Below are 12425 nucleotides of genomic sequence, written 5' to 3' on the forward strand. Positions count from 1 at the left end.
ACCACTGTTACCATTCTGCATGTATATATAAAGATTGTATTTTTATTAAACAATATTAATACAATTATTTTAAGTCAACGAATTGCTGCTATGTATGTATGTGTGTACAATCGTTTATTAGTATTGAAAAATAAGTTGTATATCTTTATATATTTTAGCCTTTGTTAACGTCTAAAATAATTATCAATTGTCGACGAATTTATTATATATCGATACAATGTCTTGAATTAACGATTTTGGCGTGATATTTATTCATTTTACAGAGGTAAATAAGAAAAATGTAATACAATGAGTAAGAAGATTAAATGAGTATGTTGTTTTTAGAATGAAAATAAATGTGCCTTCCACTTTAATCTCTTTTAGATTTCTGTTAGATAATAACAGGCCTAGAATTTCTAACAATTCTTTTACACAACACGCACGCACATACACACACGCGCACACACACACACACACACACACACGTATATGTAAATATGTACATATATTTATATATGCATGTGTGTGTATATGTAAGTATAATCTATATTAAATATACTCTTTTTCTCCTAAGATAAACTGTACAGAAAATATTGTCTAAAACATTTTATTGTATAACTGGGTTCGCGAATTCGGAAAATCTTTCTCTTTCTCTCAAACTTTTATACTTTGCCGATTCACACTTTTCATGCTCACTTAGTTTAACATTTTATTTTATTGTGGCAGCATCGAGAAGTTTTTAAATAATATCAATGCACAAAGCAGTGATTTAAGTATGCACAGATTTCAATATGCCAAAGAGGTCGCGTTGTGTTGCCACTGTTTACTCCCAGACGAAGTATTTAACGAATGCAGGGTGTTAGGAGTAGATGATGGTTGAAGAGGTGGAGCTGGTGCTTGTTGCTTTGCTGCTGTAATTTTTGAAACGCCACGATTATTTTCCGTTCACAACGGAGCAATGTACGGAGCTTATAAATTCCATTACGAATATTCATGAAAGTGCAATTAGCAGCATGCAGTTTAATTTATACGTATGCATGCCCCTGGTATATGGTTTATAACAAATATGAGCTGTTTGTGTCATACGAGCTTAGTGTCTTCATGTCTTGTATTTTTGCTGGAAGATAGAGAAGCAGCGTCAACAGAAGTTAGTAGTTGTTTGAAAGAAACCTTGAAAAATGTCATAAAAACCAAAGAAACATAGGATGTCGTGTACAACACATCGTGCAACATACATGCGTATGAATTATATGTATACGCATCCTACGAGAGATCGCATTAGTAAGTTTTAATTGCAACATGCACGTACTCGGGGATACGATTAAGATTAAAGGATACGCGTATGGATGTGCATTATAGGCATTATAGGAAGCGCTGTGTGTTTGTTTTAGCTAGAACGAAGAAGAATGTATAATTCTCATCATTATCTCAAGCGTCAAGTGCTCTATAACGATAAGTCAAAGAATATGTTTTGTCGAGTGCTCTTACCGTTCCTGCTACTATAAACCTTTGCGAAGGCTCTGAAGGGTTCCGGTGGTGGAAAACTCGACGTGGCGTGAAACATCTCGGCGAATCGTACCTCCAGATCGACGGAGGTTCCCGCCTGGCCGCCGCCGTTGCGCACGGACAGACTCCTGGTAGGAGGCGTCGGCGGCGGCGGCGGCGGCGGTGCCAGTCTCTGATGCGTGGGTGCGGGACGATGGGGAAGCGGCGGTGGTGGTGGCGGTATACACGGCGCGGTGACCGTGACCCTCGACGGCGGCGGCGGCGCCGCTCTCATCACGGTAACCGGCATCGTGTGCGACCGCGAGGCCGGCGGTGCTGGCGGTGACGGTGGCCTCGTCGTAGGCATGATCGCTCGCGAGATCGGCGGTGACGGTGGTCTCGTCACGGGTGGCCTAAGAACTCGATTCGCGGGTCTCGTCGGCTGCGGCGTCGCAGCCTCGTTCAAACAATCCTGCGACTGGTGCAAGGAAGACAGCACCAGGACCGGAAGTGATCGCGGTAGTCGCATGCTCTGCGCCCTCGCCACACTCGCGGCGCTACTCGTCAGATTCAGCTTTTTAGGCGGCGGCGACGGTTTCTGCAGGGTGGCAAACGGCGCTGGTTTAGGCACGATGGGTGATTTCGGTGATTTCGCGAATCCTCTAGGTGCAACCTCCGGATTGCTCGTCGTGGAATCGGTGGTACTTTGCCCCTGTGTGCGAGATTAACGATAACTTTACTTAAGATATATACGCGCGAGTTATGCGAGAGTCAATTAAGCAGCTCGTCGCTTCTTCTACCTGACTGAATATCTGCGGTTTTTGCGCGGCTGGAGGCGGAACTGGAGGCGGGCCACGTTTCATACTGTGGGACGATCCAGGTGACGAATGAAGAAAGCTAGAATTATTTACACTCTGTCCCTCCTTCTCGGTCATGTTTCCTCTAAGTCCCGTAGGTTTTAATTTTGGCATACCACCCGCGAATAAACCGCCCAGCGACATGGGCCCACCATTGCTGGACGTAGTGGTAGTGGTAGTGGTGCCGCTGCTGCTGTTACTGTTGCCGCTGCTCATTCCACTACTAGAGCTATTAGTTCTACTACTGCTATTGCTTAACAAAGAGTTCATCGATTCGCCTTTTACTCTCCCTGCGAAACAAATATCCCTCATTAGTTCCTAACTGTCAACTTACCATGATCACTCTATATATTTTTGCTTTCCACATTGACAGTTGATATGGCACAATGGCACATGACACACAGGCTTAGTTTGCTTTAGGCGGAGTTTAACGATTTACCAGCGACAGCAGGCACGCTCTTATCCACGGTAACAGTCTTCTTCAGAGTTTTGCCGGCCCTTATGGACTGCAGCAACATGCCCCTGTTATCGCCCACTGGTGGACCAGCAGAAGCACCAGCCGCACCAGCCTGCGGAGGCGGTGGCGGAGGTGGCACAGACATTCTCGCTATCCTCCTGCAAAGAACGATGAGAAATATTATAGTACGCTGGTAGTCCATCCCGATATAGAAAATAAAGAGAGAGCGAGAGAGAGGGATGTATTAAGATGCGACGTTCTCTCGTCAGAGAAATGTCAAACATATTGCAATACGACAGATATATCTACAGGATCTATCTCTAATTTGACGGCCATTATTTACGATTTACGATTTCGGTTCGTTCCACCGAGATGTGTCATTCGCTGGGGGGGAGGGCCGGGGGAGAGAGGAGGGATCGGCCGTTTCCGTTTTCGGAGCACAGGTAGAGAAGATCCAAGAGACAACGGAGCCTGCCCCGGGGGGGTCGCGGTGACCGGTGTCCGGTGTGTGCGGACCCCCGGCACTCCCGCCGATGAATCCCTTAGGGTCCACGGGTTAAGTAGTTGGGTTCTCACGCCGAGTCACGCGCGTTCACACGCGTTGACGCGTGCGGGAGAGAAAGAGGCCGAGAGAGAGAAAAAGAGAGAAAGAGAGGCACAGGCACACCTCGGCAGCAGCCGCTTTTTGTCTCTAACCGCCACCCGCCACTCTACGCGACGTTGCGCGACGTCAGGCGCGTGCGATCCGCGATTCGCGATCCGCGGACTGACCGCTGACGGCGGACGTTACGGGATGCGAGCGATTACCGGATTAAACGACGGTCGGCGGTCGCTGATGCGTTCACGTCCGGAGGAAGGATCCGCGGCCGATGGTACTCATGATTAAAAAAGGGAGCCTGGCTGGGCTGGATCCGCGCCTACACGATCCGCGGCTGTGCGACGTGCAACACGGCGACGTAGATCATGGCGTCATCAGGGATCCATCGAGGTTGGGCGGTTGGGTTGGGGGTCCGTGACTCCGCGCACTCCGCCCCCGTCCCTCCGCTCGCCGTAGTCGCCGTTCGCCGTGTCCGTCACTCTATTTCCATCCATTTCCAGCTGGCCTCCAGAGCCATCTTTAAACCGATGATAAAACCAGAAAATAAACGACATAAACGTTCCTCTCCTTGTATTTTAAAATATTATTATTTTAATTATTTGTCCTACCTAGTGCTTAGCGAGTTACTTCCAGGGATAAACAATTTTTCGAGGCCGTAAGTAATCCAGATATGATATAACTGAAATGCGTGTCGCGTTTCAAGCTCGTCTAAATAATTATCTTAAGTATTAGTGGCAACCTAAAAATAACCTAAAAACTTGAAAAAGTTGAAAAAACTCCATTTTAGAGCTTTATCTTTTTATTCCGTTTCACATAAAATAATACATTGTACGTTAATGTTTTAGAATGAGATAGAATAAAATAGAATTTTGTTAAAAAAATTTATTATTCCTGAATATTATTAAAGTTTTATGAAAATAATTATTCTCCATTAGATGGAGCCTATGACTCTAGGATCACCGATGAATAGTCCTATCCAAGGTCCTGGTAGTCCAGGAGGTTCTTCCTCGTATTTGCCAAGTTTTCTCTTGGGTGACACTAACACTGTGAGAGAAGACAGTATTTTATTATTATTTGAAAGATATACCATATACCACATCGTTAACGTCTGTTTGTAAAATTGTAGCCCGCAAAGATCAACATAATGAGTCCTCAGGATAATCCGCGTCATTTGAATATCACCAATGCCAGTCTGATGTCGTCAGTTTCCTATGGATCTCCAGATTATCGGTCGAATCGTCAGAAGGCGGTATTTGGAAACACTACGACTCCTAGCACGCCACAAATGAACACAAAGAATCATACCGGAGGACCGCCGACACGCGGACTGTTCGACACTCTGGAAGTCACCCATGCGTCGTTGTCGTCGGCTGCGCCAGCCATGAATCCAGCTGTCACAACCACGCCTGTAAATCAATCCAAACTCATGACGAGTACGTTAGCCAGCCCACTCATGTTTCCAGACAGTTCGATAAATTTGAACACGAGTGAATCACATAGTTTGCTCCAATGGGTAACCGTTTTTGGCTTCTTGCCGATCGATGTCAATGCCGTTCTGTCTCACATATCTAGTAGAGTTCGTATAGTGGATAAACATCCGGCTCCGCAACCTCAAAGCAATTGGATACATCTCAAGTGTGCGTCAGAGCAGGAAGCGCAAAAGGCTCTTATGTGCAACGGTAGTATCGTTTCGGGCACGATTATGATTGGCGTCATACCATGTACGGACGAGGGTGTCGTTTTGGGCTGCGATAAAGAAAATCGTGCCAAGCTGAACGGTAGCATGAGATCGCTCTCAATGAGTAGAATCAGTCAATCTCCATTTAACGTCGTGTCGCCTACCGCGAGACGACGAAAGCTGAGATCTTTAGCAGCGGGTTACAATCAACATTTTAGCCCGCAAGCCGCGCAAGTGCCGGAGAATGTTCCACAAAAGTCGGCCAGTTTAGTTTCAAAAGCGATGGAATATATGTTTGGTTGGTAGTTGTGCTTTTTTTTGTAATAATTATACATCGTGAACTTTACATTGTGAAATATATTAAAGATTGTAGAAAAGGAATTGTGAAAGACAATATATGAATCTCTTGGAAAGAGATTTTTAACTGAAACTAACTTGAAACTTAAACGAAATTATTGTCTATTATCTTAAAAATAAACTTTTCTAAAATTGAAAATCATAACGATTATGGATGTCTTTGTAGGCTGTTACTTTTTTAAGATTAAGTATGGATATTATATGTATTAGGTATTATATTTGTATGTATCTTTACAATTATATAGAACGGCTAATAGCCAGTCATGTTGCAAATCTTTTGCGTGATTTTGTGTGTGTGTGTGTGTGTGTGTGAGTGTATTTCTAGTAAATATTGCATGTACGCAAAATAGTTGAAAATAGCTCTACCGGCTCTACCTGTATTATGTTAATGTTAAATACCGAAAGACATAAGAAATATTACAATAATTCTTATTTCCTACAGCAATTAAAACAATGATGCATCAATTTCATTACATTCCTATTATAATCAATACCTTAATGATTCTACACACTATATCTCTCTCTCTCTCTCTCTCTCTCTCTCTCTCTCTCTCACCCACACACACGCTTGGTATGCAAGATTAAAATTCGGATATAATTTCCTACGAAATAAACAGCAATTTATACAAAATTACACTTAAAGGTGACTTGAAGACATTCATCTATCTCATTCATAAATAAAACTGAGAAATGCTCCCAATCTCTGTCTACTATAAAATTATTTTGTATCCTCAATTGTGGCACTACCGAGATCGGTCATCTTGGGATACTTGACTTTTTTCTTGTCCAACTCGTCTTGAGCCCACAGTATCATTTTTAATAGATTGTTAAGCCGAGGGCTGGTAGATTCCCTGTGCTCCATTTTCAATATAGCGGCGTTCAATTCGCTCGCAATCTGTAAATGGCGCAATAATCAAAAATTAACTTGAGAACTATCGATATCGACTTGAGAAACTGAACACTAAAAAAATGAATAATACTCACTTTCTGCCTGTGTGTTGGATGTAGAAGATCGCTGAACGGACTCTTATGCGGCTCGTCAAAGGCCAACAGGGCCAACGTACGTTCCAACTCGCACAATATATTATCATCCGACTCGCCGGCTTCGCTGAGTTGATCCTGGGCAAACTGGAGCGCCTCCTCGACTCTGCCTGTGCGTATCAGTTCAATCAGGTGCAACTGTTGCAGATGAAAGTAGAGATATCTGTCGTTGTCCAACAGTTCGGGATGCAGCTGATTCACCAAGTCCGTCGCTTCCTGGATACGACCGTTTTGTATGGCATCTCGAATACGGATCCTGTCGTCCAGAGAGCTCAGTTCTACCGTTGGACCCACTCCCGACTCTTGCTGGAACTTCTCGGCGGCCTCCTTGAATCCTTCTACTCAACGAAACGTTTCGTTATTTGGTTCGGACAATACCTTCATACATTCAATAACGTCAGATTGCGAGGGGCTCGAGAATTTATTACCTGTGACTAGATAATTCATGATTAGGTTGTTCATTGACATTTTTTGTATGTAGGAGCTCTCCTCCAACTTTGACATCCATTCCTCCTTGGATATGCTATCCTGTCCTTTCTCCGAAGAAAAACTCATTGTTTTGTCAACGATTTGGCTCGACCAGGCTCGACTTGTCGCGGAATCTACAGGCGTTTATAGCATTATGCTTATTGTTAGTCGCTTCGCTTGAGAACAACCGTAACAGCTGATTAGCTCGAAAAACGAAAGCTGACTCTGCTGACTAGTGACTGTTCTGGAATCTGGCGGATCTGGCGGATCTGGCCTGGCCCTGGCCGTGGCGGTGTTGGCGCGTTGGCAGAAGGGGCGGAAGCTCGACCAAAACAAAAGAAAATATCACCTCTCTCTGCCAATCTACGGTGATTCTAAAATATTCTAAATCACTAAGTTCAGTGAGTTCAGAGTTGCGAGTTCCCGATGGAGAAGCAACGAGAGTAGACGTAGACGTAGACGAAGACGGAGCACGTTCGACGAGTTCGGTCTGATCACTGATTAAAGTAGCTTTCTGCTTCTGTCCCGTTCTGCCAAGACGTCCCGACTGTCGGAGCGCGAAGCAGCGCGTCTGCTCGCGTCGCGAATCGGAGCGAAAAATCGACACGCGAGAACCTTTCAAGTTTCAAGAGCACCTCAAGAGCATGTAAAAACAAAACAAAATAAGAATAAAGAAAGAGAACGGAACACTTGTCATTAAACGAACCGACCAATCGTGATTTAGCATCCTCGAAAATTCCTATTCCCCATATGGAGGATGACGTGTGATTGGTCTATTCGTTTATCATTTGAGTCTCGCTGCTTCGCGTTTGCAATGCACATCTTGCGAAAATTAACTACACTTTAGATGCAACAGATGGCGCTAGATGGTCTAAAACCAAACCAGTGCTTTTGTGGTTTATACTTGGGGGGGGGGGGAAGGGGGGGGGAAGAAAAAAAATAAATATAGACACAAGAGATTGAATCAAATGTATGGTCAGGAATGTTTAATATTCTTTATCACTTTAAATTAAAAGACCGCGTGAGAGAGGCAGCTTACAGTGGTGGTTTTTCATCTTTTTAAACAATACCTTATTATCAAAGTTGAGAATGTTTATTTCTCAGTTCATTTATGTATTTCTCACTCGAATCACAAAACGAGAGTCAATTTAGAATAAGTCGATTATCATTATTATAACGTGTTAAGACGTAAAAGTGTTATTTCGTAGCGAAACGAAGAACAGCACGTTATTAAGCTAGTTTCCCAAATTGAAAACGTGATGTAGGTATAGTTTGTTACGTTGCATTCTTTCGCATAAAAATCTTTATATAGGTAATATCTATAATATATGTATATCAAAGGAACGTGTCACGAGAGCGAGGTGGGGCTTGGGGCCCGCGCCCGCGCCGCGCCGGCGGGTTCTCTGTGTTGCCCCGTTTCACCGTTGGCCGTTTTCATGAATGAAACCGCTCCTGCAGTCCTGCCGCGTATCAACAGGCGTCCTTTACTACGCAGCGGGAACATCGATCCGTTCCTTCGGGACCGTTCCCTTCTCTATCCCCACGAACTCGTTACATTTCGCGCTGTATGTATGTATGTACATTGTGCATATATGTATATATGTACACAGGGTGACAGGGTGGTAGCGCGCGAGAGTGCTCTGCGTCTGCGACGTCGCCGCGTCGCGTCGTTCGATTAGAACGCTCGATTAAAACTTGTGCGTTTTAATATATAATTTCTAATCAAATGTGTGAGATATATCATATCGCGGCTAATCTCACCGTCGCGTCGCGTCACTCGCGTCGGCAATACGCCGAAATCCGTAGGCGTGACATACGTTCGATGATTCCCTGAAACGCCTCTCCCTGTACTCTGACGGAAGCCCGAGAGACGGGAGACGGGTGACGGGAGAGACTCGAATCGCGTAACTCTATCGGTACAGATAACGTGCGTCATGTTGAATGTTTCATTGTCAGTCTCTCGCGCACCGCGATTTTCATTCTCTCCACGCGAAAGAGATGCAACGTCTCTCATTTGTGATTTTTAATATTATATATATACGCATGCAGTATTTATCATCCAAACCCAGAGGTGGAGTTGCGCGTTTTTTCTTTTCATCCCTATTAATCAGGAACGTATCGATCGTTTATCGCTTATCTAATAGTATATAATAAGTATAAGCGACTGACTAATTACGAGTTCGTCTTGAGTCTCAAGTCTCAAGTGTCATAAAAATGGAGTAACACGAACACGCGTCGACGTACGCATCGTCGTCGGCCAGCTCAAAACGCAAGACGTAATTGTCGTAATTAATTGTAAGACGCGCCATCGACAAGCGCGAGCTGTTAATTCTCGTGAATGATACGCGATACGCGAGCAAATAAATGTCGGAAAGAAGGTCGGGGGCCGGGGGCCGGGGCCCGGGACGCTGCTCGCGTGACGTCACTGTATTCTCGCTCTCGCACCACTCCGTACTCCGTCGCGCCTCGCGAGTCGCAGGTCGCAGGTCGCAGGGGTTTCGCCCCTCCGTTAACCCTCACTCTTTGGCCGGTCGTGGCTCGTGGCACGGGGATTCGCCACTTGGCAGACTCGAAAGACTGACGTCAATAGGAGTCCGGCCTATCCGGGTGGCGGGAGAGTTGAGGACAAGGGGAAGATGCGCGGCTCGGTGAAAGCTTAATACGCGATTTTGCGAAACGTGAGAAACGTCCTCGTCGGCTCATCCCTTCGTCCCGCCGGTCCCGCGTCCCTCGTCTCTCGCTCCCTCGGCGTCCTCGGCGATCGGTCGGCCGGCTCGGCTCGGCTCGGCTCGGTTCGGCTCGGCCGATCGACCGTCTCGACCAGTCTCGACTCTCGACGGAGATGAGAGATGAGGCGAAAAGCTCGCGACTGGCTTTTCCCTCTTTTTTAGAAAAGGCGAGGGTGTGGCGCGCAAACCACAAATCGGAAACTCGGCCAGTATCGCGTGCCGTCCGTTTTCCTCTTTCGTTCAACTTTTATCACGCTCGGCGTCAACGCGGTCAACGTCAGTCAGGTAATTTGCGCCGAGGCGCAATCCCACCGAGCCGCTGCCCACGGCCCACGGCCCACGACCCATGGCTTTGGGCGGGAGGTTTGGTGTGGTGGAGGGTTAGGATACAAATTCCAGAGAGAGGAAGGGATGAGAGAGAGATTTTTTGCGTAGAAAAACTTGGTAAGGAATAAGATATAGTATCTTTGAGATATTCTAAAATAAAGAGTGAAAGAGTGATTACCGGAGTACCATTCGCATAAGTCTTCTGGTATTTCACGTAATTTCCGATCCTACAACTCGATTCAACACGTTACTTACGCTCTCTTTTAATACCAATATGGTTCTCTCTCTCTCTCTCTCTCTCTCTCTCTCTCTGCTTAATCTCTCGATGAATTTCCGTTAAAAATCGATCCCCGCCGACGCGACGATATTTTCTATTCCCTCTGCCGGCTCTGTTTGTTTGGGTTTGGCCGACTTGCGAACGCGATAGCGGGAGCGGTAGCGTATGTAGCGTATCGCGAATCATCAGGTGCTATTTCCGAGAAGCAAGAAGTAAACAAGGTGGCGCGAATGCGCTAAAATAACGTAACTCGTAAATCATCGCGAGCAAATGGTTATAGCGAGTAATAGATAAGATATATATTTCCAAGCGCGAAACATTTACCCGAGAGAAAGAGAGAGAGAGAGAGAGAGAGAGAGAGGGAGGAAACATTCATTACGCTTTCGTATTAAGGTCGCTGCGAGAGTACTTTCCGCGTAATAAATCAGCACAATTGAAGAGAGGCGCAAGAAATGGAATCTTACATCTGCGGAGAGATGGCGAATTAAATTAATCCCCTTCGGGCGCGGGGCGAGGGCGCGAGAAACAGGTAGAATCTGGAATCGATCTCGTCGCTCTCCGAGCGAACGACGACGAATGTAACATGTATTATAACTTTCAATTAAACTTTCTAGCAGTGAGAAATTTTCTCAACCGTTATTTCATTGTCTAGAACATTTTGCGAGGCGAGACACATTGCGCGTTTATGCATGGCTTAATTATATGGCTTATGGAGAGCCTCCGATGCGACGGAACTTTTCGCTTCTGGCATTTTCGCAGCCACTTAATTGCCACTTTCGTGTCAACGTCTCAATCTCGACTCGCGGGCGCGTTAAATTGTCCTGGTTCGATCGTGTCATATACGAGAAGCGACCTGGCGCGCAAAATATGCTCCAGCGAGGAGGGTCTTTAACAAATACTTATTTCCCCGAAACGTAAGTAAAACGTTCCTGGAATTTTACTGCAATGAAATTAATAGATGGATTTTTCAATCGATCCCTCGAGATAATGGGGGAGGTGGTTACATGCTCTCGGGAAATGGACTAATGGACACGATTGCGCGCACTTATGTCCTATGTCCGGAGATGATATCAATGGAAATAGTCGCCGGCCATCGCGTATCTGCCTATGACGTTCGCGATTCGCGACTGTGACAAATCCGGCAGAGGCAATTTCAATTTTGAGATCTAAGACATGGAGAATATGGAGATGGAGATGTCTTCTTCATTATATATATATATTTATATAGGACCTATGTATATGTATAAAATTTAGCACACTTGTGTATTAAACTAAAAGATATAATACCTTTTTATTAAGCATCAGTAAAGTGTGCCACGAACTAGAAACAAATATATATGGCACCCGCGCTATTATTATCAACAGAATTCGTCACGACGTGTAGATATCGTCTAAAATCGGTAGAGTTCATTTTTAGATTTATAATTCACGACAGAATTTGGGGCAGAATTCTATTTATAATTTTATGTGTCGTGTGTAATATTATACATCGGATAATTGACCTGGAGAACCTGCAGGCTGTACACGCATACAAAAAGCACGCGACATGAAATTATAAATAGAAACCCGTCGCGTCGTCGTTCCGAATCCTGTCGATATGTCGTTGCGAATTTATGAATCATTCAAATGTAGGCTTTAAACCGGAGAAATTCCGAACGTCGTCATCGACATCAAAATTACTTACGTCGAGCTGTACGAATATATGTTAAGTGTATATCGTCAAAATAAATATTATCGCAGAGCAAACGCTATTTACAATACGCGCGAAAATAGTCCACGTCTATAACGACCTCGATCATCGATGTCAGTTTTCGTTTCGCTCTTCAAGGGGTGAGTTCCCTCGCAGCTATACCAAGGTTCATCCGTTAATGCTATTGGACATAATATTACTTTAAGTGCAGCGACGTCATTCCCGGGAGTTATTTAGACATATATTTATAAGATTCGGAGCCATTTCTTTACAGAGCAGCGGGCTTCCCATAGTCATAGTCACGTACGGACCTTTTGCAAAAATAAAGCAGCAAGATATTCGCATGAATATTTCCCAAAGACAGTACTGTATCTGACTGTACATCTATATATATGTATATATATACAAATGAATAGCGCGGTCCAAGTCAATAAAAATAAAAAGATCCTATTTTTTTCCCTACCAAAATAAAGAAGGCGACC

General features: G+C 44.8%; 3 protein-coding genes and 1 long non-coding RNA gene across 6 annotated transcripts; 2 read left to right on the forward strand and 2 right to left on the reverse strand.

Moving 5' to 3' along the window:
- Positions 1 to 22: 22 nt before the first annotated feature.
- LOC139816523 (uncharacterized) lies at positions 23 to 3727 on the reverse strand. 3 transcript variants are annotated; one of them, XM_071784108.1, is made up of 5 exons: positions 3586 to 3727; positions 2761 to 2936; positions 2265 to 2611; positions 1468 to 2176; positions 23 to 890 (listed from the first exon to the last, which is right to left on the reverse strand). In XM_071784108.1, exons 2-5 carry the CDS (start codon positions 2921 to 2923, stop codon positions 766 to 768), a joined length of 1344 nt encoding a protein of 447 aa, XP_071640209.1. In that variant the 5' UTR covers positions 2924 to 2936; positions 3586 to 3727; the 3' UTR covers positions 23 to 765. The 3 variants fall into 3 exon arrangements, with proteins under 3 accessions (XP_071640209.1, XP_071640210.1, XP_071640208.1); XM_071784109.1 differs by lacking the exon at positions 3586 to 3727 and adding an exon at positions 3129 to 3262; XM_071784107.1 differs by lacking the exon at positions 3586 to 3727 and adding an exon at positions 3122 to 3255.
- Positions 3728 to 3858: 131 nt separating this feature from the next.
- Positions 3859 to 6111, forward strand: LOC139816528 (nucleoporin Nup35-like). The gene is made up of 3 exons (XM_071784118.1): positions 3859 to 4031; positions 4312 to 4422; positions 4503 to 6111. Exons 2-3 carry the CDS (start codon positions 4312 to 4314, stop codon positions 5358 to 5360), a joined length of 969 nt encoding a protein of 322 aa, XP_071640219.1. The 5' UTR covers positions 3859 to 4031; the 3' UTR covers positions 5361 to 6111.
- Positions 5609 to 7656, reverse strand: Hou (GID complex subunit 8 homolog protein Houki). The gene is made up of 3 exons (XM_071784126.1): positions 6881 to 7656; positions 6396 to 6790; positions 5609 to 6306 (listed from the first exon to the last, which is right to left on the reverse strand). Exons 1-3 carry the CDS (start codon positions 7005 to 7007, stop codon positions 6130 to 6132), a joined length of 699 nt encoding a protein of 232 aa, XP_071640227.1. The 5' UTR covers positions 7008 to 7656; the 3' UTR covers positions 5609 to 6129.
- A 1197-nt stretch (positions 7657 to 8853) lies between these two features.
- LOC139816544 (uncharacterized) lies at positions 8854 to 12398 on the forward strand. The gene is made up of 2 exons (XR_011733033.1): positions 8854 to 9934; positions 10647 to 12398. It is a non-coding gene; the product is annotated as an uncharacterized lncRNA (long non-coding RNA).
- Positions 12399 to 12425: the final 27 nt, after the last annotated feature.

This window comes from Temnothorax longispinosus, chromosome 7, assembly GCF_030848805.1.
Source record: "Temnothorax longispinosus isolate EJ_2023e chromosome 7, Tlon_JGU_v1, whole genome shotgun sequence".
Classification (NCBI taxonomy): Eukaryota; Metazoa; Arthropoda; class Insecta; order Hymenoptera; family Formicidae; genus Temnothorax; species Temnothorax longispinosus.